General features: G+C 44.4%; 1 protein-coding gene across 1 annotated transcript in view; it reads left to right on the forward strand.

Annotated features, from left to right (window-relative positions):
- The window catches only part of LOC132390959 (uncharacterized), a 67,656-nt gene extending 41,250 nt beyond the window's left edge, over nt 1-26,406 (forward strand). The window contains exons 5-10 of the mRNA XM_059963492.1: nt 8,060-8,263; nt 13,107-13,184; nt 16,015-16,066; nt 18,463-18,573; nt 20,370-20,493; nt 26,373-26,406. Of these exons, the coding sequence (XP_059819475.1) occupies nt 8,060-8,263; nt 13,107-13,184; nt 16,015-16,066; nt 18,463-18,573; nt 20,370-20,493; nt 26,373-26,406 (603 nt within the window). The remainder of the gene's footprint in view (nt 1-8,059; nt 8,264-13,106; nt 13,185-16,014; nt 16,067-18,462; nt 18,574-20,369; nt 20,494-26,372) is intronic.
- Nucleotides 26,407-27,988: the final 1,582 nt, after the last annotated feature.

Genomic DNA, 27,988 nt, shown 5'->3' on the forward strand with positions numbered 1-27,988 from the left:
GTGTCATATTATGTGGGCGATCATGATTGTTCTTGGCAAATCTTTCTACAGGCGTGGTTTGACACGACCTTCTTCTGGGCAGTGTCTTTACAAGACAGGTGACCCCAGCCATTATCAATACTCTTCAGAGATTGTCTGCCTGGCGTCAGTGGTCGCATAACCAGGACTGGTGATCTGCACCAGCTGCTCATACGACCATCCACCACCTGCTCCCATGGCTTCATGTGACCTTGATTGGGGGCTAAGCAGATGCCACACCTTGCCTAAGGGTGACCTACAGGATAGTGGAGGGAAGGAGTGCCTTCCACCTCCTTTGGTAGAGACGTATCTCTGCCCCACCACCCAGTTAAGTGGCATATTGCCCCAAATAAACAAAGGGAATCCCAGGTATTTTCTCAAGTAGTTTTTGGTCTTTAAGAATTGTCCCAGATAAGCGGCTGTGCCATTAAGCTAATGGCCTGGTTAACCGGAATCATTTCATTTTGGCATCACAGACAGTACAGGCATAATGGGCTGAAGGATGTATCCCACTGCTGTACTGTTCTATGTTCTGTGTTTTAAATAGGCATGGTTAACATCATGAAAGGTTTAATGGCCTATTACTTGTGGCTGAAGAGGAGGGGTGCAAAGGGGAAAGAGAGAGTCTGTAGGACAGGTGGCAGTGAGATCACAATTGGACCTAGTCTACAATGCTGATGTGTTGGGACAGTGCTGGCAAGGCAGTGAAGGGGGCCACAACACCCAAGCTATGAAGATATAGAGCCTGGTGAGATTTCCATTTACTTATTGATTGCTTGCTTGAAATACAGCACAGAATAGGCCCTTTTGGCCCTGTACTGTAAAGTGTGCTAACCATCGTGCTGAGATCTAAGGTGTACTTAGATCTGTGCTGTACTTTCCTATGACTCTGTGACTCTCTATGACACTATGACAAGGTGATGAATAATTTGGTAAAGAGATCAGCAAAATGGGACCAGACAAGCTTGCCCATGTTGAGAAAGTCAACTGATCCCAACAGAAGCAGATACAAGTAGAATGGCTACCTGTCTTGTTTGGTCAGGAAGTCATATTGCAGCTGTATTAAAAATCTGTTGGGCTACATTTGCAGTATTGTGTGCAGATCTGGTCACTACACTCCATAAAGGAGGTGAAAGTTTTGGAGAGGGTGCAGAAGAGGATCACAGGATAGATTCTTGATTACTATGGCCATCAAAGGCTACAGGAAGAATGGGATTGAGAAGGATCAGCCATGGTCAAATGGCAGAGCAGAATCAATGGGCCAAATGGCTTAATTCTGCTGCAATGCCTTATTTATGTATTTATTTATTGATTGATTAATTGATTTGGTTGATTGAGATACAGTGCAGAGCAGACCCTTTCGACTCTTCGAGCCACACTACCCAGCTATTCACTAGTTTGATCCCAGCCTAATCAGGGGTCCCTTAAGGTTGTTATCACCAGGAGTTCTAATGGGGACAAAATCCCACTGCCTATTGAATGCTCCCAATGGAGTGCACCTCAAATAGACAACCAATTCCAGCTCCTTAACTACTAAGCCCGGTGGGACCGTTTCTACAGACAGGAGAAGGGGCAAAAGCGGGTTACTGGCACCTTAAAACCAGTCACTTTGGGCAGAGGGGGCTCATCAGCTGTGGTTGGAAGCTCATCTAGTAGAAGGGAAACTCTGATCTCAAACTTCCCTTGCCTTGTGGCTATACCCCCTCATGGGGAAGGGTTCAGGAGCAAACCCCAGGGGAAAGATCCAGAGCTGGAGTCCCTAAGGCAGTCCTACATTGAGTTCAACGTTGACTGGCAACTCCCCTGACGCTGCTGGTACCAGACTGTATCGGTCTCTGCTGTTCCTTTGAGTTCATCAGATGCGTGGAGAGGGAGAGCCTGTCGCATGGGCAACAGCTTGCTCGTACTGTACTGCCCTGGCTTGTGTATCAAGACAGCTCAAACGCAACATCCATGATCAACTCTAACTCACAGAGGCCCTCACCTGAACAGGGGACAATTTAGAATGACCAATTAACCTACCAACTGGTACGTCTTTGGAATGTGGGAGGAAACCGGAGCATCTGGAGGAAAGCTATGCAGTCAGGAGAACGTGCAAACTCCTTATGGACAGTGGTGGGAAATGAACCTGGGTCACTGGTACTGTGAAGCGTTGTGCTAACCACTACGCTACCATGCCTTGATTAAAGAGTGTCAAATAGGAGGAGAGTTTGGACAAACTTGGGTTTGTTTTTTCTGGAGAATCAGAGTCTGAGGGGAGATCTGATGGAACTTTAGAAAACAATGAGAGGCAGAGATTGAGTAACTTTTTTCCCTCGGGTAGAATTATCAATTAGAGGACATGCATCTAAGGTGAGGGGAGGAAAGTTTTAAAGGACCTTTAGGAGACAGTGCATGGTAGCTTAGTAATCAGCACAACGTTTTACAGCGCCAGCGATCTGGGTTCAGTTCCTGCCCCTGTCTATAGGGAGTTTGCGCATTCTCCCTGTGGTGTGAGGGTTTCTTCCCAGTTCTCTGGTTTCCTCCCACATTCCAAAGACTCATGAGTTAGGATTAGTGAGTTGTGGGCTTGCTGCGTGACATTCGTGGGCTACCCCAGCACATCCTCAGACCTTGTGCATTTCACTATGTGCTTCAATGTGCATGTGACAAATAAAGCTAATCTTTAATCTTCGAGTAAAGATTTTTACACAGAGTGTTGGGTGCCTGGAATGTTCTGCCAGGAAGGAGGGATGGAGGCAGATACATAAGCAATACTAGCAGTATGTATCAGACAGATCGGTACATGAATGTGCTGGGAATGGGGAGATTTGGACCATGTGCAGGAAGATAGGATTGGTTTGGACTGGTTTGACATTTGGCTCAGGGATTTTGGGCCAGAGGACCTATTTTTCTGCTGTGGTGCTCTATGTTAACGAGGCTTTTATTTATTTGGAGAACCACCATGGTAACAGGCCCTTCCAGCCCAATGAGCCTGTGCCGTCCAATTACAGATCAATTAGCCGACTAACCCTTACGTCTTTGGAATGTGGGAGCAAACCAGAGCACCTGGAGGAAACCCACTTGGTCTCTTTACAGACAGCAGTGGGAATTGAACCTGGGTTGTTGATACTGTAATAGGGAAATACTAATCATGATTCTAACATGTCCCTACTCTACATTTTGTCCATCATTTCCGATGTTGACAGGATGTGTGGAACAATTTTTAAAGTGAAAAAGCTGTTGCACTAGGCAGTTCCATTCTTTCGACCTCAGAAATCCGGGTTCAGTGGTATGAACAAGCATCACAACCTGGGTCTTCTTTGGTTGCAGTGGATGGTCATGACGTCTTCTGTGCCTTGTTCTGTGGCGAGGGAGGATTAAAGGTGGCTTGATAGAGGAATACAGGATGATATGAAGCATAGATCGAGTGAATAGCCTGCGACTTTTTCCCAGGGTAGAAATGAGTGAGCAGAGAGTGGTGAGTGGATGAAACGTGCTGCCAGGGTTGGTGGTAGAGTCCAATACATCAGGGACATTTAAGAAACTCTTAGACAAGCACATGGATGATAGAAAAATTGAAAGTTATGTAGGAGGGACAGGCTAGATTCACCTTAGAGTGGGTTGAAAGGTAATTATAATAAATAAACAATAATTATCAAGAACATGAGATGAATAGTCTTTGAAAGTGAGTCCATAGGTTGTGGGAACAGTTCAGTGAAGGGGCGAGTGAAGTTTTCCCCTTTGGTCCAAGAGCCTGATGGATGAGCGGTAATAACTGTTCCTGAACCTGGTGGTGTGGGTCCTGAGGCTCCTGTACCTTCTTCATGATGGCAGCAATGAGAAGAGAGCATGATCTGGCAGTCCCTGATGATGGATGCTGCTTTCCCACAATAAAACATTGCCAGAATAAAAAGGCAAATAGAGGGGAAGGAGGACTAGCTAGAAGGTGATAGGTGAAGCCAGGTGGGTGGGAATGGTAAAGGGCTGGAGAAGAAGGAGAGGAGGTGGACCATAGGAGAAAGAGAAGGAGGAGGAAACCCAGTGGTAGGTGATAGGCAGGTAAGGAGGAGAGATAAGAAGCCTAAGTGGAAAGAAAAAGAAGAGGAAAGAGGGAGGGTAAATTAATGGAAGGAGAAATTGATGGTCATGCCCTCAGGTTTAGACAGAATTTGAGGTGCTGCTCTTCCACCTTGAGAGTGGCCTTATTCTGGCAAAAGAGGAGGTCATGGACCTACGTGTCAGAAGAGGAATGGGGATAGGAATTAATATGGTTAGCCACTAGGACTTGTTTCTCAGTCCAAAACAGCGACTGTTTATTCTTCTTCATAGATGCTGCCTGACCTGCTGGGTTCCTCCAGCATTTTAGTGTGTGTTGCTCCATCTCTAGAAGCACGGTTGGAGAACCTTCAGCAGAAGGGACTGCACCTTGTCAAGGGCCTCTAGGGCTGGACATCAGTGCCCAGTTGCAGGCTCGTCACTTCCTTCCATCCAGTCCACCTTCCCAGTGTTTTGCTTCAGGAAAGTTAACAGGGACACCTTTCACCCTGGCCTTTCCCTTCTCTCTCTTCTACCTTCTTGGAGAAGGTACAGGAGCTTGAAAGCCTGGATGTCCAGAAGGACAGCTTTTCCTCCACTGCTTTCAGACTTCTAAACTAATAACATCTTTTGCATCCTCCTCCCAGCAGTACTGCCACATTCTCAGACTCTGTGGTGAGGTGGGCAAATGCAATATTAGCATTCATTTCAAGAGGACTAGAATATAAAAGCAGTGATATAATGCTGAAGCTTAAAAAAGTATTGGTCAGACTGCATTTGAAGTATTGTGAGCAGTTTTTGGCCCCTTGTCTGAGAAAGGATGTCCTGGCATTGGAGAACATCCCAGGGTTAATGTTCATGGAGCACTGAATGGCTCTTTGCCTGTACTTACACTCGCTGGAAATCAGAAGAGCGGTGGGAGGGGATCTCATATCAAAAATTGAAAGGCCTAGATAGAGTGGATGTGGAGAGGGTGTTTCCTTAAGTGGGGGAATCTAGGACCAGAGGAACACACAGCCTCAGAATAAAAGCACGTGTTTTTAGAACAGAGATGAGGAGGAATTCCTTTAGCCAGTGGGTGGTCAATCTGTGAAAGTCACTGCCACAATAGTGGAGGCCAAGTCATTTGATATATTTCAAGTGGAGGTTAATACCTGCAGCGGATAGTGAGGTCAGCTGAGAAGATCATTGGGGTCTCTCTTCCTGTCATCACGGACATTTACACTACACGCTGCATTCACAAAGGAAACAGCATTGTGAAGGACCCCTTGCACCCCTCATACGATCTCTTCTCCCTCCTGCTGTCTGGGGAAAAGGCTCCGAAGCATTCAGGCTCTCACAACCAGACTATGTAACAGTTAGACTCCTCAATACCCGAAGCCTGGACTGACACCTTGCCCTACTGTCCTGTTTATTATTTATTGTAATGCCTGCACTGTTTTTGTGCACTTTATGTAGTCCAGTGTAGGTCTGTAGTCTAGTGTAGCTTTCTCTTGTTTTTTATTACATAGTTCAGTCAGTTTTTTGTACTGTATCATGTAACACCATGGTCCTGAAAAATGTTGTCTCGTTTTTACTATGCACTGTACCAGCAGTTATGGCCGAAATGACAATAAAAGTTGACTTGACTTGATTAGTAAGGTCATCAAAAGTTATGGGGAGAAGGCAGGAGAATTGAACACCAAGTCCATAGAATGGTGGAGTGACGCTGAACTCCCCAAGGGCAGAGTTAGAGATGGCAACTGAGCACAGCCCAGTGTATGCCCACAGTCAAAGTCAAAATAACATTATTATCAAAGTACACATATGTCATCATAGTGTACTTGAGATTAATGTTCTTGCAGGCATTTACTGGCAAATAAAGAAATACAACAGAATTTATGAAAAAAAAACATAAATAAAGACTGGCAAACAACCCATGTACAAAAGAAGATAAATAATGTAAATGAAAGAAATATATTTTACTGCTTATCTATATGTCCAGTTTATTTATATATTGACATATATGTCAATAAATATGTAAATATATATACACACACACACACACAAATACTGTACAAGGAACAGAAGAAAGCAATTGTAACAGATGCAGCAATCCCGAATGACAGTAACATCAGGAAGAAAGAGTATGAGAGGCTGGAGAAAGACCAGGGCTAGAAAGAGCAGATAGAAAGGGGGTGGAAGGTTAAAGCCAGGAGCTGTGACACCTGGACTGGGAGAGTAGCTCCAACAAATCCCGGGAGCAACATCTGAGACCTCGGTCCAGAAGAACGCTCTAATAGGAACAGCAAGGATACAGTGCTGAACCCTCAAGCTCCCAGGCCTCTGGTAGAGCTGAGATTGGGGGAAAAATACACATACACACCTCCCATAAGAGGTGAGAGAAAAAAAAAGATTTTTACACACACACACACACACACACACTACAGCACAATACAGGCCCTTCAGCCCACAAAGCTGTCCCGGTCATGTGCTTACCTTAGAAATTACTAGGCTTACCTATAGCCCTCTATTTTACTAAGCTCCATGTACCAATCCAAAAGTCTCTTAAAAGACCCTATCATATCATTTCATATCAAAGACCCACATATCATTTTCTATGTTTCTAAAAATGGCTTTCAAGACGATTATTGATATCTTCAAATTCTTCATAGTTTCTAACTTGTTGAAGTAGTGAAATCATTTCATTTTCACTCCCGACCGTTTCTGGCACCTCCAGCCTGAAACTGCAGTGAGCAAAACGGTTCTGAACTGTCTTACTGCTTCTTTCTCACCAAGGATCATCACTATTTGAACGCAAATGTACACAGTTGAGGAACGGTGTAGCGTCTAACAGCCATGCACGTTGCATGTGTCTGACATTAGTTAGAAACTGTTCAAGTCTCCTGCCCCAATTAGCGACATAATGTCAGAAATAAACAAAGGTCTTTGTTCTTTAAAAGTTGTCCCAAGTAAGCAACTGCCCCTACCACCTTGCCAATGGCAGTAGTGAGAAGAGAGTATGGTCTAGATGGTGGAGATACTTGACGATGGATGCTGCTTTCATATGCTGTGCTCTTTGTAGACGTGCTCGTTGAAGGGGAGGGCTTTGCCCGTGATGGACTGGGCTGTGTCACCACTTTTGGCAGACTTTTCCATTCCTGGGCATTGGTGTTTCTATGCCAAGCTGCAAGGATACTTGTCACTGTGCATCAATGGAATTTTTAGATGACTTGCCAGAACTACGCAAACTTCAAAAGCTGCAGAGGGTTTTAAATTTAGTCAGCTCCATCTTGGGTACTAGTCTACAAAGTACCCAGGGCATCTTCAAGGAGCGGTGTCTCAGAAAGGCAGCGTCCATTATTAAAGACCCCCAGCACCCAGGACATGCCCTTTTCTCACTGTTACTATCAGGAAGGAGGTACAGAAGCCTGAATGCACACACTCAGCGATTCGGGAACAGCTTCTTCCCCTCTGCCATCCGATTCCTAAATGGACATTGAACCTGTAAACACTCCCTTATTTGTTTAATATATACAATTTCTGTTTTTTGCACAATTAATCTATTCAATATACGTATACTGTAATTGATTTATTTATTATTATTATTTTATTATTTGTTTTTCTTCTATATAATGCAGTGCATTGAACTGCTGCTGCTAAGTTAACAAATTTCACGACACGTGTTGGTGATAATAAACCTGATTCTGTTTCTGACTTATTAGAAACTAGAGGCACTGTTGTCTCTTCTTGGTGCCAGCACTGATGTACTGGTCCCAGGACAGATCCTCTGATAATGATAACACCCAAGGAATTTAAAGGTATTGACCCTCTCCACCTCCGCTCCCCTAATGACTGGCTCATGGACCCCTGATTTCCTCCTCCTGTAGTCAATAATCAACTCTTTGGTTTTACTGATGTTGAGCAAGAGGCAATTGTGGCACTGTTCAGCCAAGTTTTCAATCTCCCCTGGGGGTGAACTGAATTCCCTCTTTCATTCCTGGCGGGGCTGCAGGTTTGACAATCCGTTTCTCTTTATTTAAAGGTTCCAAACATAGACCCGTGTATCCCAACCACCTACATGGATCACTACCGAGGAAACTTGCCTCCCGTCAGGCCCTGCGTCGACTACTGCAGGCCTCACCGGAACGCGTACACAGCTTGCATGGACCGCTTTAACTACCACTCCTGTGACCCGTGCGGGTATCAGATCTGCCCGCAAACCAGCTGCACCTATGACACCAACAAGGTAATGGAAGAGCCGGGGGGTAACACACACAAAACATTGGAGGAACTCAGCAGGTCAGGCAGCATCCATGGAGGGAAATTAACAGTTGTCATTTCGGGCTGAGACCTTACAGCATCAAGGATTATTTTGTTCCTGTCCCTTCCTTTCCAGGCCTGATTTAGAGTCTTGGACCGCAATGTTGACTGTTTATTCCCTCCACAGATGCAGTTTGACTTGAAGTAATAGAGTACTAAAGTGTAGTACAGGCCCTTCAGCCCTTCTAATCTGTGCTGAAATATTGTTCTGCCTATTCCTGTTGGCCAGCGCATGGACCACAGCCCTTCATACCCCACCTATCCATGTACTTACCCAAACTCTCCTTAAATGTTGAAGTCAAACCCACATCTACCACTTGCGCTGGCAGCTCATTCCATGCTCTCACCACTCTCAAGTGAAGAAGTTCCCCTCTTGTTTCCCTTAAACACTTCATCTTTCACCCTTAACTCATAATCTCTAGTTTTAGTCTCACCCAACTTCAGCAGAAAAACTTGCTTGCTTAAACCTATCTATACCTCTCACACTTTTATATCTCTCTCTCAAATTTCCCCTCATTTTTTACACCCCAGGGAATAAAGTCCCAAACTATTCAACCTTTCCCTATAATCAATGTTCCCTCTGCACACATCTTTTGCTACTAGAGCACAGAGGAATTTCAGCACGTCACGATCTACCTCACTGGCATGTTAAATGTATTTCACAATTGTACACAACCACATTTCCTTTTCTGGTTTCTGATGTGGACGTGTTGACAACTTGGAGCTTGTGACACTTTGTCTGAACATTTTAGAACTGACTTATTGATGCTGTGTTTACTGAAGAAACTGTTCAGTGTGCTCATGTTGTCACTGGGCAAAAAATGGCACAGCACACAATTTTTGTGTATTACAAATTAGGGGGAACAGTGCCTCTAACTGAGGGCCTCAACTCCCAGCAAATACCTTGAAACTTTTTTCTGTACTCTTTCAGTCTTATTGATATAATTCCTGTAGGTATTTGGCCCAAACTGTACGCTGGTGGCTGCCAACCAGTCGATCGCGATCGACCGGTCGATCTTTGAGACTTCCCCAGTAGATCCCGAAAAAAAAAGAAAAATATACTAAATAAAGAATTTATTTTGAATTTTTGAATGATTTGAATGCTTTGAATTTTTTCAATGATTTTAAGTTCCCTGGCCCCCACCGCCTTACTTTCACCATGGATGTCCAGTCCCTATATACTTCCACCCCCCCAGCCAGACGGTCTCAAAGCTCTTTGCTTTTTTTTGGATTCCAGACTAACCAATTCCCCTCTACCACCACTCTCCTCCGTCTAGCGGAATTAGTTTTTACTCTCAATAATTTCTCCTTTGGCTCCTCCCACTTCCTCCAAACCAAGGGCGTAGCCATGGGCACCTGTATGGGTCCCAGTTATGCCTGCTTTTTTCTTGGCTTTGTGGAACAGTCCATGTTCCAAGGCTATACCGGTATCCATCTGCATCTTTTCCTTCGCTACGTCGACGACTGCATTGGCGCTGCCTCCTGCACGCATGCTGAGCTCGTTGACTTCATTAACTTTGCCTCCAACTTTCACCCTGCCCTCAAATTTACCTGGTCCATTTCCAACACCTCCCTCTCCTTTCTCGATCTCTCTGTCTCCATCTCTGGAGATGGCTTATCTACTGATATCTACTATAAGCCTACTGACTTTCACAGCTACCTGGACTGTTCCTCTTCCCACCCTGTCTCTTGCAAAAATACCATCCCCTTCTCACAATTCCTCTGTCTCCACCGCATCTGCTTTCAGGATGAGGCTTTTCATTCCAGGACAAAGGAGATGTCTTCCTTTTTTAAACAAAGGGGCTTCCCTTCTTCCACCATCAACTCTGCTCTCAAAAGCACCTCTCCCATTTCCCGTACATCTGCCCTTACCCCATCCGTCTGCCACCGCACTTGGGATAGGGTTCCCCTTGTCCTCACCTACCAGCCTCCAGGTCCAACGTATAATTCTCCGTAACTTCCGCCACCTTCAACGGGATCCCACTACCAAGCACATCTTTCCGTCCCCCCACCCCCCCTTTCTGCTCCTGGCACTTATCCTTGTAAGCGGAACAAGTGCTACACCTGCCCTTACACTTCCTCCCTCACCACCACTCAGGGCCCCAGACAGTCCTTCCAGGTGAGGCGACACTTCACCTGTGAGTCGGCTGGTGTGGTATACCGCGTCCGGTGCTCCCAGTGTGGCCTTTTATATATTGGTGAGACCCGACACAGACTGGGAGACTGTTTCGCTAAACCCCTACGCTCTGTCCGCCAGAGAAAGCAGGATCTCCCAGTGGCCACACATTTTAATTCCACGTCCCATTTCCATTCTGATATGATTATCCATGGCCTCCTCTACTGTCAAGATGAAGCCACACTCGGGTTGGAGGAACAACACCTTATATACCGGCTGGGTAGTCTCCAACCTGATGGCATGAACATTGACTTCTCTAACTTCCATTAATGCCCCTCCTCCCCTTCTTACCCCATCCCTAACATATTTAGTTATTTGCCTGTTCTCCATCTCCCTCTGGTGCTTCTCCCCCACCCCCCCACTTTTCTTTCTCCTGAGGCCTCCCGTCCCATGATCCTTTCCCTTCTCCAGCTCTGTATCACTTTCGCCAATCACCTTTCCAGCTCTCAGCTTCATCCCACCCCCTCTGGTCTTCTATCATTTCGCATTTCCCCCTCCCCCCACTACTTTCAAATCTCTTACTATCTTTCCTTTCTGTCCTGACGAAGGGTCTCGGCCCGAAACGTTGACAGTGCTTCTCCCTATAGATGCTGCCTGGCCTGCTGTGTTCCACCAGCATTTTGTGTGTGTTGTTAAATAAATATACTATTACATTATGCCTGATAAACCTTCTGATGCAAATATGTAGTGACATCTACTTTGAAAAAGGACCACTTGACAACTTTGTGCCCAAAAGGAACAACTTTATCTAGGACGGTAGAACGATATTCACATACAGAGGTTTTTACTAATGCGCACTGGGCAGAAAAGACCGGAAGGAAAACCCCGCAATCCTGGAAACAATCTCTCTTTACAAACAGCTTTACCATGATCCTAATTGGTATTTTTATAATACTGACAATTACAACCTTCCCCCCCTTTAAATTCCAACATTCCCCAAATGGCCAAGAAATGGGAAACGAAAACAGTGGTGTCATTAGCTTGCGTACCCCTGAAACTTATACTAGCGTCTCAGTAAGTTTACCAATACCAGGAAAGTTGAGGAGCTGAAATCGGGGTTGAAGGCCCAGCAAACATGCTGCTCCGAGGACGAGGATCGACAGTGTTAAAGGACTTGTCACTCTGTGAATATTGTTCACGACAGTTTGATGAACCCCTGGATGTAATGTAAACAGCTCAGCTTGTTGCTTTTGTCAGAGTGGCTTTCCAGAATTTTACAACAAAGGAGGACTTCCTCACTCTTTTGCACTTAAAGGAGAGAGCAAGAGGTGAGGATATTTACAATTAGTTTTTAAAAAAGTCCGTGAAAATGACATCTCCATTCATAAACTGGTGGCAATTATTACTGATGGGGCCCCAGCAATGCACGGTGTGCGCGTTGGTTTTACAGGACTGTGCCGTAATGACTCTGATTTTCCCGACTTCCTGGATTATCACTGTGTGATTCATCAGCAGGTCTTGGCTGGGAAGGTCGCGGACTTTTCTCATGTAATGACACTGGTGGTCAAACTGATAAACTGATAAACTGGTGCTCTTCAGCACCGTTTATTCTAGGCGTTACTGGATGATGCCGCTATGGCCTGTTCGATATGCCAGTTACAGTGTTTCCTTGGTTAAATTAATTTGAAAGTTTGACAAAAGCATTTTTATGTAATTAAAATACCATTAGCCCAAATAAAGGGCCTCAAGTTGGAAGTACAATCTGAGCTGTTTTTCTCTAAATGATTTAGTAGGTCGATCTTGCCTTTCACTAAGGCTGAGGTAGGGGATCTTGGGCTTAAAAAAGGATGGTGACCACTACTGTAAGCAATACTTCAAATTCGGTCTCACTGTCCAATCGTTGCTGGTCAACCTACCGATCCGCATGTCGTTAGGACGTGGGACGAAACCAGAGCAGCAGGGGTGATCCCATGAATCCACAGGGAGAAAATGGAACATAGTACATCAGCCCGCCATGTTATGCTGACTCTTTAACCTATTCTATGGTCAATCTAACCCTTCCCTCCCACACAGCCCTCCATTTTCCTTCAGAGTCTTAGCTCTCCCTAATGTATCTGTCTCTACCATCACCCCTAATAATATATTACACCACTCTCTATGTAAAAAATCTTACCTTTGACATCTCTGTCCATGCTTAAAATTCCAGACTTCCCTGCCCTGGGGAAAAAGACTCTGATTAACAATCCCATTTATGCACCTCATATGTCATAAGCCTGTGTTCCAGACAGGGGCATTTAAGAAGCTCTGAGATAGGTACATGCACATTTGAGGGCAGAGGTGAGGTTTGAACCCAGGGCAGGAAAGTCTAGAATTTTAAGGCGATTGGAGGTAAGGATGGAGAGGGATGTGAAAGGCAAGATTTTTTACACAGGGAGTGGGGAATGTGTTATCGGGGGTGACGGTAGAGGCAGATACATTAGGGAGAGCAGTAGCTCTAACCACTGCACCACTGAGCCAGCCTTTTGTTGCTGTTTGCTCTGCCTCGGGGTTCCTGGCTCGACAGCTTTGCATTTCCAGGCGTATCTCCTTTGTCTGCTGAGTTTGTTTTTCAGGCCAGAGAACATGTAAGAAATCCATGCGTTCTTTATTCCAGGCAGCGGAGGATGCCCTTGCCTGCTACAGGTACAAGAAGTGTCTGGACAGCTTCTATGGGCCATCTCCGATCGCACAGGTAAGTCAAACAGTGAGAAATCCTTTCATAACCTTCCTCTTGACTAGGGTTTTTTTTTCTTTTCAGTCCCTTGCTTTCAGCTCCTTTTTTTTTCCTGGTAGAAGGCATTATTATCCTCTGTTGCTGAGTGTATTCACAGTCTGGGAGCTTGGCTGTCCTGACTTATACTCTCTATATTGTGTTGTGGTTGGTCTGGAGTTGCTGTTGTTTTTTCTTGTGTTGTGGGGCTTGGGGAGGACACTAAGCTTACTTGTCTTTAATTTAGGTGCTTTTTTTTGTTAAATTCTCTTCCTTTGTAGCATATTGTTATTGTATGCTTAATTTTGCACTGTTTTAATGTTCCTCATTGGGATTTGGGGTTTTTAATTTGGAAAATGTTTTGAAAAACTAATAAAAAAATTTAAAAAAAAACAGTGAGAAATCCAAAAATATTTTCCAAGCTTTAATAGAGGGACCAGAACTTTTGGGACAACACACACAAAATGCTGGTGGAACACAGCAGGCCAGGCAGTATCTATAAGGAGAAGCACTGTCCTGACGAAGGGTCTTGGCCTGAAATGTCAAAAGTGCTTCTCTTTATAGATGCTGCCTGGCCTGCTGTGTTCCACCAGCATTTTGTGTGTGTTGTTTGAATTTCCAGCATCTGCAGATTTCCTCGTGTTTGCTCCAGAACTATTGGGGTCTGCCATGGTTCAGGTGTCCAGAACCAGAGGATGCATTGTCCGGAATCAGAGGGTCTCAATCTCCAAGTAGGGGCACATTTGGATCTCTGAGACAGTGGATTTTGGAATTACGGCCGAGCCTCTGCGTTAGACGAGGATGTCGCTTTAGGACCAGAGGTGAGGAGGAGTTTCTTTAGATCGGGTTCCCAACCTTTTTTATGCCTCGGACCAGTTGGGAACCCCTGCTTTAGGGGGAGGTGAATCTGTGGAATTCATTGCCACAGACGATTGTGGAGGCCAGTCACTGGGTATAGTTAAAGCAGAGGTTGATAGGTTTTTGATTGGTAAGGGTGTCAAAGGTTATGGGGAGAAGGCAGGAGAATGGGGTTGAGAGGGGTAATAAATCAGCCAAGATGGAGAAGGCTCAATGGGACAATGGCCTCATTCTGTTCCTATCTCTTCGGAATATTCACATATTTTTAAATATTAAAAGGAATGGAGGGATGAGGGATTAATGCAGGCACTGAGGTAAAAAAGATATCCATAACTTTCTTTAAGATGGAGGAGGTGTGAAGGGCCATTTGGTTCACTTCTGCTTCGCTTCCTTGTGTACTGTACTTGTGTGTTTGCAATAGCGTTGCTGTGACAGTTTCTGCCAGCAGGGAGCCTTTTAGGATCTGGATAACACTCGGAGCACTACAGCACAGAAACAGGCTGTTCGGCCCATCTAGCCCTTGCCAAATTGATATTCTGCCTAGTCCCCATCCACCTAGCATAGTCCTCATCTATCTACCTAGTCCCATTGACCCACAACTGGATCATAGCCCTCCGTACCTCTCCCATCCACGTATCTATCCAAACTTCTCATGAATGTATGAATCGAACCTGCATTTGCACACTCATGGCTCTCTGAGCAAAGACCCTCATGCTTCCATTAAATGTTTCACCTTTCATCCTTAAACAGGCTTTGTCCGTGGAGGTTGGGTGAGACTAGAACCTAGTACCCATCCTCAGAGGAAAAAGCTGCTTGCATTTACCCCTATCTATTACCCCTCATAATGTTGTATACCTCTATCAAATCTCCCCTCATTCTCCTACGCTCCCGAGAGTAAAGTCTTAACCTATTCAACCTCGCCCTATATCTCAGGCCCTCAAGTCCTGGCAACATCCTTGTAAACTTACTTTGTACCTTTCCTCCAATGGATTCCCTAGGCCTCCATTGCCCCATTAGACAAACCTGATACCCCACTGGTGCTACCTGACCTGCAGAGTTCCTGCAGGGTTTAGCATGTTGCTCCTTTACCAAGCCTCTGGTCAGGGAATTAACCTCTCAAATTTTAGCATGGAACATACATCAAACAGTACAGTCCCAAAACAGGCCTTTTTGCCAATGATGTGCCTAACTAATTAATCTAATTCTTTCTGCCTACACAATGTCCATATCACTCTAGTCTCTGTATATTCACTGAACATGGAACATAGACACAACAGCACATTCCAGGCTCTTTAGCCCACGATGTCATGCCAATCTTTTAACCTACTCTAAGATCTATCTAACCCTTCCCTCTCACATAGCCCTCCATTTTTGTATCATCAATGTGCCCGTCCAAGAGTTTCTTAAGTGCCTCTAATGTATCTGCCTCTCCCACCACCCCTAGCTGGGTGTTCCACATGTGCTTCACTCTTTGTGTAAAATCCTGCCGCTTTCATTCCATGCATACTGCATACTATCAGATCAATCCTCGGCCTCTGTCGCTCCAGGGAAATCAACCTAAATTTGTCCAACCTCTTTGTTATAGCACATGCCCTCTAATCAGACAGCATCCCAGTAAACCTCCTCTTCACCCTCGTTTTTCGGGTAGAGCATGAAAAAGGTCACACTTGTAGACTGAATGGAGACATTGCACAAGGGTCACCCACTCCCCCAAACGTACACAGTCAACTTCGACAGCAGGATACTGAGGTTCAACTGAGTTGCCCAGGACTGCTCACTGTTCAGCTCCCATTGCGTGGATGTCATTATAAGGGAATACATGTGAGTTGCCTGTCACTGCAGAGTGGATTTCTGAGACTATACTTGAGGAATAAAATCGGCAGGATGACTTTTACTTTAGACGTTCTGACTCCTGTTGGGCCACAGGTTAATCCCTTATTCTTTGCATTCACAGAAAGAGAAGTTTCCGCCTGATGAGATTGCACCAAACCCTTGCACGTTCACAGGTAAATATGAGCCTTTCTAAGAAGCGTACATCCGATTGGTAAACAGGAATGATGACAGATCAACAGAGTGTTTGGAGCTACTGACCCTCAATAAGACCATAAGACATAGGAGTAGAATTAGGCCATTCAGCCCATCGAGTCTGCTCTGCAATTCTATCATGGATGATTTCTTACCCCTCCCAACCCCATTCTCCTACCTTCTCCCCAAATTATTTGAAGTCCTTGCTAATAAAGAACCTATCATGCTCTCCTTTGGCCTCCACAACCATCAGTGGCAATGAATTCCACAGATTCACCAACTTCTGACTGAAGAAATTCCTCCTCATCTGTCCCAAAGGGGCGCCCTTCTATTTTGAGACCTCCTGTGTTCACACTCTCTAGTCCTTCCAATATTTGATAGCTTTCAATGAGAACCCCCTCCCTCCCTTCACTCTTCTACATTCTGGCAAGTACAGGCCCAGAGCCATTAAATGCTCCTCATATGTTAACCCTTTCACACCTGGCATCATTCTCCTGAACCTCCTCTGGACCCTCTCCAATGCCAGCTCATCCTTTCTGTAGCTGCTCACAATACTCCAAGTGAGACCTCACCAGTGCCTTATAAAGCCATAGTATTACATCCTTGCTTTTGTCTTCTAGTCCTCTTGAAATGAATGCCAACATTGCATTTGTACTTGTTACTACGAAAGCTGGGCAATACTACCTACCTAAGGTGCTGCTGCATCACAGGCACAGTCCACCCTCCTATCCCCACCACTGACAGCAACTATAGGAGACGCTTCCTCGACAAGGTGCAACCTGATGACGGGTGCTGCTTTCCTGCAAAGCATTGTCACAGGAAAGCAGCATCCATCATCAGTGACCCTCCACCACACAAGACATGCTCTCTTCTCTCTGCTGTAGGTAAAGGAACCTCAGGACTCACAGCACCAGGTTCAGGAAGTTATTGCCCCTCAGCCATCAGGCTCCTGAGCCAGAGGTGATGACTTCACTTGCCCCATCATTGAACTGTTCCCACAATCTATGGACTCACGTTCAAGGACTCTTCACCTCATGTTCTCACTATTTATTGCTTATTTATTATTATTATTATTATTATTACTACTACTTTTTGTATTTGCACAGCTTGTTGACTTTTACACACTGGTTGCATGCATAAGTTGGTGAGGTTGTTCACTGATTCTGTTGTGGTTATTATTCTATTATAGATTGTTGAGTACTGTATGCCCACGGGAAGTGAATCTCAGGGTTGTAAATGTGACTTATATGTACCTTGATAATAACTTCACTTTGAACTTTGACGGATTCCCACCGCCTGGACCATATCCTCTTCTCACTGTTACTATTGTGCAGTAAGTACAGGAGCCTAAAGTCCCACACCATCAGCTACTTTCCACAACCATCAGACCTGCACAACCCTCACCCTATCTGAGCAACGGAACATCACAAACCACCATTTGTGCTGCCGTGGACTTTACACTGATCTTGTTTGCACTGAGGTTTTGGTTTTGAACGGTCATGTTTCCCCTCTCTCTGGCACTGTCTTTTGTAATTTATCTGTGGCCTGCACTTGTGCGCCTAAAGATTTTAAAGATTAGTTTGATCTGTCACGTGCATGTCGAAACTTCAAAACACTCAGTAAAATGCATCATTTGTGTCAATGACCAACTCAGTCCGAGGATGTGCTGGAGGCAGCTTAGCATGCCCATAACTCTCTAACCCTAATCGGTATGTCATTGGAATTTGAGGGGGGAACCGGGACACCCAGAGCAAACCTCTTAAAGACAGTGGCAGGAATCAAACCCTGATCACTGATTGCTGGCACTGTATTAGCATTATGCTAACCACTCTGCTTCTATGCCTATGATGTTCCTACAAGGAATCTTTTCGTTGTATCTGTACCTCACCGAATGTGTGTACATATCAACAGGCTTAGTGTCATAGATTCATAGAAAAGTACAGCACAGAAACAGGCCCTTCAGCCCATCTAGTCCATCCCAAACCATTTAAACTGCCTACTCCCATCCACCTGCACCTGGACCATGGCCCCCAATACCCTAACATCCATGTACCTACCCAAACTTCTCTTAAATGTTGAAATTGAGCTCACATGCACCACTTGTGCTGGCAGCTCGTTTCACTCATGACCCTCTGGGTGAAGATGTTTCCCCTTAACCCATGACTTCTGGTTGTAGTCCCACCTGACCTCAATGGAAAAAACCAGCTTGCATTTACCCTATCTAGCTTGACCTGACAGTATACGCGCACACACACACAGTGCCATGGTGTAATTCTAGTGACATCACCACCACACTCAATAGTGTGGGACATAAATTCCTTCTCTCAGTTGCAACCATAAGTGTCTTTTATCCCTATTCTCCTTCTTCCTCACAAAGCTCCAAATGTCCCAATCGGTGCTGATTACGTGAGGAAAACGTCTTCGATGCCCCGGATTCCCGAGGGGGGCATTCACAAGAAACTGGAACAGTGCACTGTCTTCCCAGCAGGTCAGTTCTCTGTCTTTCAAGCAATTACTGGTGGGAATTGGCTTGTTATTGTCACATAAACCACAATAGAAAATCATAAATTCGAGATGACCTTCAGATACTGAAAACCCAAAGCAACAAAATGCTGGAGGAACTCAGCAGGTCAGGCAGCATCTGTAGAAAAGAATGAAGTTAACATTTCAGGCCGAGACCCTTCATCAGGACTGAGAAGTAAGGGGTGAGATGCCTGAATTAAAAGGTGAGGGAGGGGAAAGAGGCTAGTTAGAAGGTGATAGTTGAAGCTAGGTGGGTAGGAAAGATCAAGGGGTGGAGAAGAAAGAATCTGATAGAGGAGAGTGGACAACAGCAGATAGGAGAACAGGAAGGAGGAGGGTTCCCAGTGGGAAATAATAGGCAGTTGGGAAGAAGTAAAGGGTCAGAGTGGGGAACAGAGGAAGCAGGGCTAAGGGGTGAAATTTTGTTCACTGGAAGCAGAAATTCACATTCATGTCATCAGGTTGGAGGGAACCCAGATGGAATATAAGTTGTTGCTCCTCCATCCTGAGGGTGGCCTCATCATGGCCCAAAAGGAAGCCATTGACCAATGTGTTGGAATGGGAATCAATGTTGAATGTTCAGCCACCGTGAAGTCCCACTTGTGACGGATGGTGCGGAGCTGCTTGACAGAGCTGTCCGCCAATTTAGAGTGAAAAGCTTGGTTTTGCAAACCATCCAGACCCACCTTTCCAAACATAAAGATGAACTGGAATATGCCGCCAGTAGAAGTGGTGGGTGCAGGTTAGATTGCAACATTTAAGAGATGTTTAGATAAGAACATGGATGGGTAGGGTATAGAGGGCTGTTGTCCAGTGTGAATCTATGGGACGAGACAGAAATAACAGTTGGCACAAACTAGATGGGCTGAAGGGCTGTAGCACTGTATGAATCTATGCCGCTTCAAAACACTAGTTAGGCCACATCCAGAGTATAGCATACAGCCTTGATCCCTGCCCCCCCCCCCCCCCCCCAATTACAGGATAGACGTAGAGGCTCTGGAGAGGGTGCAGAAGAGGTACACCTGGATGCTGCCTGGATTAGAGACCAGCAGGGGCTAAGGAGAGCTCTGATTGAAGTGTATAAGGTTATGAAAGGCACAGACAGAGTACACAGACAGCATCCATTTCCCAGGGTTCAAATATCTACTACCAGAGGGCATGCATTTAAGGGGAGAGGGGATAAGTTCAAATGAGATGTGGGGGCAAGTTTTTTTTACACAGAGTGGTGGGTGTCTAGAATGCACTGCCTTGGGTGGTGGTAGAGACAGATACATCAGGGACTTTAAAGACATTTAGATAGACACAAGCAATTCACACAAAATGCTGGAGGAACTCAGCAGGTCAGGCAACATCTATGGAAGAGTACAGTTGACATTTCGGGCTGAGACATCGACTGTTTACTCTTTACCATAGACTCTGCCTGGCCTGCTGAGTTCTTCCAGCATTTTGTGTGTGTTGCTTGGATTTCCAGCATCTGCAGATTATCTCTTGTTTTAGATAGATGAATGTGAGGAAAATTGAAGGGTATGGACGTTGTGTAAGCAGAAAAGATTTGTTTAGCTGGCCATTTGATTACTAACTTAATTGGTTCAGCAGAATATTGTGGGCCAAAGGGCCTTTTCCCATGCTATATTGTTCTATGTTCTATGACTTGGTAAATATGACGATAATAAACTAACAAACCAAATGATGGAAAATCCCTGAGGGGTCAGATGAGTTTTTATGACTTTTAAGTCTTGTTTGATCTTCTTCCTTTCTCAGCACAAGTAAGCCAATTGTCTGGTTTCCCTTCTCATAAGGTCGACAGCCGGTACTGTCACTATCCTGGTGTGGTCGCTAATCCATGTGACCCTTACATGCGTACACCTCATCAAAAGGAGTACAGGTAGGTGCTCAGACTTCTCACTGCTACTTGAGTGGCGTGCTTGTTCCATATTTCCTCATGAAACACGACTCAATCCAGCCCATTGAGCTCAGAGTTCAATTCCATTCCATAAGACATGGGAGAAGAAAAAGGTCATTTGACCCATCGAGTCTGCCCTGCCATTCCATCACGGCTGATTTATTATCCCTGCCTTCTACTCATAACCTTTGACACTTGACTAATCAAGACCTATTAACCTCTGATTTAAGTATATTCAATGACTTGGCCTCCACAGCCACCTTTTGCATTGAGTTCCACAGATTCACCACCGTCTGGCTAAAGAAACCCTTCCTCATCTCTATTCCAATGTAACGCCATTTTATTCTCAGAGTCTGCTGTCTGATCCTAGACTCCCCATCTATAGGAAACATCCTCTCCATGGCCACTCCATCTAGGCTAACGTTCCCTCTGATTTTTTTTTTACAGTTGCGCGGACCAACAGGAAATTTTTACATGGTTTGAAAACTGTGTGGCACTTTAATAAAACATTATATAAACGAAAACTCCAGCTGCATGGCATCAAATGCTATGTGTACAGGAGCATTTCTGTTACTGCACAGTCACGTAGCTTGAAGAGAACAAAGATCAGGCTCTTCAATGAAACCACACCCCCCCCCACCATTCTTCTGAAGTCCAGCAAGTACAGACCAACTGCCATCAAGCAGAAGGTTGAGATGGCATGACTAATGTTCTGAGCTGTGTATAGTTCAATGCAAGGAGTATTGTAGGAAAGGCGGATGAGCTTAGGACATGGATCATAATTCCACGTGCTGATGTTGTAGCTGTTAGTGAGGCTTGGTTGTAGGAAGGGCAGGCCTGGCAGCTCACTCTTCCAGCCGTATAATATTATATAATGTTGTCTTGGATGTGATAGAGCAGGAGGGTTTAAAGGGTGTGTAGTGGCATTACTTGTCAGGGAGAATGTCTCTGCAGTGCCCAGGCAGGACAGACTGGAGAGCTCGTTTAGTTGAGGTTTTATGGGTGGAACTGAGAAATAAGAAAACTATGACCATGTTATTGGGATTATATTATAGACCACTCAACAGTCCACAGGATTTAGAGGAGCGAATTTGTAGAGAGATCGCAGACTGTTGCAACAAACATAAGGCTGTGATAGTAACTAGGTGATTTTTAACTTTCCACATATTGACTGGGACTCCCATACTGTAAAAGGGCTGGATGGGAAAGAGTTTGTAAATGTGTTCTGGAAAGTTTCTTCAATTAGTACATAGAAATTCCAACTCGAGAGACTCCAGAGATGAACTCGAGAGATGAAACCCCAACTCTAGGTACCCTTTTAGGGAATGAGACAGGACAGGTGACAGAAGTTTGTGTAGGAGAACACTTTACATCTATTGATCGTAATACCATTAATTTCTAGGTACTGTAATTATGGGAAAGGACAGGTCTGGTCCTCGGGCTGAGATTCTAAATTGGAGAAAGGCTAATTTTGATGTTATCAGAAAGGATCTGGCAAGTGTGGATTGGGACAGGTTGTTTTCTGGCAAAGGTGTACTTGGTAAGTGGGAGGCTTTCAAAAGTGAAAACTTGAGGGTACCGAGTTTGTGTGTTCCTGTCACAATAAAAGGCAAGGATAGCAGGTTTAGGGAACCTTGGTTTTTGAGAGATATTGAAACCCTGGTTTAGAAACAGGAGGAGCATAGCAGGTTTAGGCAGGTAGGAATAAATGAGGTGCTTATGGAGAATAAAAGTACAAGAGAATTTTTAAGAAGGAAATCAGGAGAGCTAAAAGAAGGTATGAGATTGCTCTAGCAGGCAAATGAAGGAGAATCCTAATGGATTTTACAGATATATTAGAGGAAAAGGTTTGCAGGGGACAAACTGGTCCTCTGGAAAATCGAAGTTGTAATCTGCGCATGGAGCTGAAGGAAATGGAATAATTCTGAAATAGATTTTTTTGCATCTGGATTTAGTCGGGAGGTGGACACAGAAATGAGGCAAAACAGCAGCGAGGTCAGGGACCCTATACAGATTACAGAGGAGGTGTTTGCTGTCTTGAGGGAATTAGGGTAGATAAATCCCCAGGACCTGACAAGGTGTTCCCTTGGACTCTGAAAGAGGCTAGAAACTTCAGTGGCCCTAGCAGGGATATTTAAAACATCCTTAACCAAGGGTAAGGTGTTGGGGTATTGGATGGGTAAGGTGTTGGAGTATTGGGGCATGGCTAATGTTGTTCTGTTAAGAAAGGCTTTAAAAATAAGCCAGGAAATTATAGGCCTATGAGCCTGTCGGTGGAAAAGTTAGTGGACTAGTGGTGTTCCCAGGGATTGGTGCTGGGCCTGTGGGCCTGTTGCTGTTTGTCATTTTATATCAATAATCTGGATGATAATGTGGTTAACTGGATCAGCAAATTTGCAAATGACACCAAGGGCAGTGATGTAGTAGGCAGCAAAGAAGTTTATGAAAGCTTGTAGAGGGTTCTGGGCCAGCTGGAAAAATGGGCTGAAAAGTAGCAGTTGGAATTTATGTAGACAAACGTAAGATGTTGCAGTTTGGAAGGGCCAGAAAGGGTAGGTTTTACATGGTGAGTAGTAAGGCACAGAGGAGTGTGGTAGAACAGAGGGATCTGGGAATACAGTGCATATTAAAAGTATTCACCCCCCCCCCTTTGGAAGTTATCATGTTTTATTGTTTTACAACATTGAATCACAATGGATTTAATTTGGCATTTTGGACACTGATCAACAGAAAAAGACTTTTTCGTGTCGAAGTGAAAACAGACTAATCAAAATTAATTACAAATATAATACAAAAGTAACTGATCACATAAATATTCCCCCCCTTTAATATGACACACCAAATCACCACTGGTGCAGCCAATTGGTTTTAGAAGTCACATAATTAGTTAAATGGAGATCTGTTTTTGGAGACGGTGTTTCATTAGGTTATAGTAAACATACACCTGTATCTGGAAGTTCCAGTTGTTGCTGAGTCAGTATCCTGGTAAAAACCACCTCATGAAGACAAAAGAACACTCCAAGCAATTCTGCAAGAAGGTTATTGAAAAACACAGTCAGGAGGTGGATACCAAGACATTTCCAAGTCACTGAATATCCCCTTGGAGTACAATGAAGTTGATATTCAAGTAATGGAAATAATATGACACAGCTGTAAATCAGCCTAGATCAGGCCATCCTCAAAAACTGACTGACTGTGCAAGAAGGGGACTACTGAGGGAGGCCACCAAGAGACCTATGACAACTCTGGAGGAGTTACAAGCTTCAGTGGCTGAGAGGGGAGAGACTGTGCATACAACAACTGTTGCCCGGGTGCTTCATGGGAGAGCTTTATGGGAGAGTGGCAAAGAGAAAACCACTGTTGAAAAAACTCACATGAAATCTCAGCTAGAGTTTGCCAGAAGGAATGTGGGAGACTCTGAAGTCAGCTGGAAGAAGGTTCTATGGTCTGATAAGACCAAAACTGAGCTTTTTGGCCATCAGACTTAATGCCATCTGTGGCATAAGCCAAACGCTGCACATAATCAAAAACACACCATCCCTATCGTGAAGCATGGTGGTGGCTGCATCATGCTGTGGGGATGCTTCACTGCAGCAGGCCCTGGAAGGCTTGTGAAGGTAGAGAGCAAAATGAATGCAACAAAATACAGGGAAATCTTGAAGGAAAACCTGCTACAGTCTGCAAGAGAACTGTGACTTGGGAGAAGATTTGTTTCCCAGCAAAACAATGACCCCAAGCACAAAGCCAAAACTACACTGGAATGGCTTAAAAACAGCAAAGTTAATGTCCTGGAGTGGCTAAGTCAGAGTCCAAATCTCAATCCAATTGAGAACTTCTAGTGTGACTTGTACACAGTCCCCATGCAATCTGACAGAGCTCGAGTAGTTCTGTAAAGAAGAATGGGGAAAAATAGCAGTGTCCAAATATGCAAAGCTGAGACCTATCCACACAGACTCAAGATGCCAAAGGTGCATCGACTAAATACTGACTTGAAGGGGGAGAATACTTATGCAATCAATTAATTTGTTTTATATTTGTAATTAATTTAGATCACTTTATAGAGATCTGTTTTCACTTTGACACAAAAGACTATTTTTCATATTTATCAGTGTCAAAAAAACCCTTTGTGATTCAATGTTGTAATCAATAAAACATGAAAACTTCTGGGGGGGTGAATCTTTTTCATAGGCACTGTTTATCTGTCACATCATAGGTAGACAGGGTCATAAAGAAAGCTTTTGGCAGATTGGTCTTCATAAATCAATGTATTGAGCACAGGAGTCGGGATGTTACATTGACATTCTCCAAGATCTTGGTGAGGCCACATTTGTTTATTTATTTAGAGATACAACACAGTAACGGGCTCTTCTAGCCCCATGAGCCCTCACTGCCCATTACAGCTATTGACTGACAGTGAGATACAATGTGGAATAGGCCCCTTTGGCCCTTCGAGCCAAGTCTGCCAGCAATCCACCAGTTTAACCCTAGCCTAATCAGGGGACAATTGACAATGATCAATTAACCTACCGGTATTCTTTGGACTGGGGGAAGAAACGGGAGAAGCCGGAGGAAACCTACATGGTCATGGGGAGAACGACAGACTCCTTACAGACACTGATGCTGTAGTAGCGTAAAGCTAACTGCTATGCTATTGTACCATCTGTATTGTGCTCAGCTTTAGTCAGTCTCCTATACAAAAGACTTTATTAAGCTGAAGAGAGTGCAGAGGAGATTTATGAACATGTTGCTGGGTCTCGAGGGACTAAGTTGCACTTGTCTGCAGTAAATTCCATCTACCATTTTTCAGCCCATTTTTCCGGCTGCAAGCCATGACAGCCTTCCTCACTGTCCACTCCACCCCAATCTTGGTGGCAGCTGTGAATTTGTTGTTCCAGTTAACTGCATTATCATCCACTTCACTGATACAGATGACAAACAACAATAGACCCAGCACCAATCCCTGTGGCACGCCACGAGTCACAGGCCTCCAGTTAGAGACACAATCATATAATACTGTGTGACTTCTCCTGCTAAACCAAAGTTAAATCCAGTTTACTACTTCATCTTGAATGCCAAGCAACTGAGCCTTTTTGACCAACCTCCCATGCAGGACTTTATCAAAGTCCATTACCTTTCCTACATCAACTTTCCTGGCAACCTCCTCAAAAAACTCTAACATGAGGAAATCCGCAAACACACACAAAATGCTGGTGGAATGCAGCAGACCAGGCAGCATCTAAAGGGAGAAACACTGTTGACGTTTTGGGCCGAGACCCTTCGTCAGGACTAACTGAAAGAAAAGATAGTAAGAGATTTGAAAGTGGAAGGGGGAGGGGTGAAGCTGAGAGCTGGAAAGGTGATTGGCAAAAGAGATACAGAACTGGAGAAGGACATGGAACAGGAGGCCTCAGGAGAAAGAAAGGGGGGGGAAGGGAGCACCAGAGGGAGATGGAGAACAGGCAAAGAGTGATTGCGAGAGGGGCTTATTTATTTATTTATGCCCCCCCCCCTTTTTCTCTCTTTGTCCCCCTCACAATCGCTCTTTGTCTGTTCTCCATCTCCCTCTGGTGCTCCCTCCCCCTTTCCCTTGGAATATCTTCCAATAATTTCAGCTTCAGATTTATTTATCACATGTACATTGAAACACAATGAAATGTTGTTTGTGTCAACAATCAACACACCTAAAAATCTGCATTACACATTACTTTACCCAACTGCCCGAGTTTGACACATAGATACTCATCTACAAACCCATCAAAGTGTCTTTTCTGATTCTTGTGAACATAGATATTGTAAACCAGGGGACTGGGTGTATCTTTTAGAAGTAATTTCCTTTAACGTTCTCTTTTTTTTGTTTGTAGTTACAGCTGCAATAGGCTGGAAAGAACAAGCTAAAAGACTGAGTAGGCCACAGATAACTTAAACTGTACAGAACAAGAGAAGAAACCGAAGGACCATCGATTGATACATTATATATTCAATGGCTGTGGTACCATTCTCCCTTGCTGCTATTCTTCTGCATTCCAGGAGCTTAATCTTGGCTTAGTCCTTATTACTTATCCATAGTCAGCAAATAAAGTGTTCTTGGACAACACTTCCAATTCAATTCTGATGAACACTAAACCCCAAATCCTGCCATCCAATGTTGCCCTCTTGCCCCCACTTGTCCATAGCACATTGAGGGGAAAAAAACCTTCACAACTGGAAATAGGGCCTCTAGTATCGCCTTATGCAAACAAGTACCGTCCATTATCCTTGCTGAAATCCACACAGTGCTGAAGACCATCAATAGAAAATGTTCTACGTCGGTATGCTTATCTGTACAAATTTGTCAAGAAAGAAATAAAGGGAACTGGATATGGACATTCTGAATACAATCTGAACAGAGTTTCTGAATTGGAGGTAATGTTCAGAATTATGTTTATTGTCACTGACATAAGTTGTGCCTCCAAGAGGGCCACAACCTTGTCGTGGGGTTTGGAGGCTTTTGTGCCTCAATGATCTGGAGAGCTATGTTGGCTGGAGTCAGGGCTTTATTGCTTTGGCTCTTGGTAGGTCAGGTCAAAGGACAGAGGACAGTCTAAGACTGGTCCACCAAGTTCTGGGGTTCAGTGCAGGGCTAACAACCCTGCCTGGTAAAACAAAACTGTTGCAGAAGCAGCAATGAAGAATCCTTCTACATCTGAGTGTGACGGTATTCCTGAGTCTCCAGCTTAGGACTTGCATGACTGCCAGTCATGAAAACTGAGGAAGCTACTGACACAATAAAGGAAGCCCTGAACATCACCAGAGATGAAGGACCTTTATTGTTGCCCTAAACATCAGCGGCGAACAGGCAATGAAAAACATACATTGTGAGATTTATTGTTTTGCAGCAGCAGTGGATAAAAATTAATCAAAATTAAATATAAATTAGACAAGACATGAAAATTATGATAAAAATACAAAAATTAGTGAGGTAGTGTTCATAGGCCATTCAGAAATGTGATGGCAGAGGGGAAGAAGCTCTTCCTAAAACTTCAAGTGTGTGTCTTCAGGCCCTTGAACCTCCTCCCTGATGGTAGTAATGAGAAGAGGGCATGTCCTGTGTGACACTTGGATGTTTCATGTTTTGTCGATTCTGAATTGTCATTCTGAATTGGAAGGCAATGATTACGACCTCACTACTTAGGGAAGGAGAAAGAAAATGGAATTATTGAGCAAAACACACAGAATGCTGGAAGAACTCAACAGTCAGGTAGCATCTATGGAGGGGAGTACGTTCAAAGTAAATTTATTAACAAAGTAAGTATATATCACCATATGCTACCCTGAGATTCATTTTCTTGCACACATTCACAGTAGAACAAGGAAACACAATAGAAACAATGAAAAACTACCCACAGTCTCCATTTCAGGCTGAGACCCTTCATCATGAATTATTTATTTGTCCACCCAACATCAGGAGTAGAGAAGATGCTAGACTCTGTAAAGATGT

Source organism: Hypanus sabinus, chromosome 3 (genome assembly GCF_030144855.1).
Source record: "Hypanus sabinus isolate sHypSab1 chromosome 3, sHypSab1.hap1, whole genome shotgun sequence".
NCBI lineage: Eukaryota > Metazoa > Chordata > Chondrichthyes > Myliobatiformes > Dasyatidae > Hypanus > Hypanus sabinus.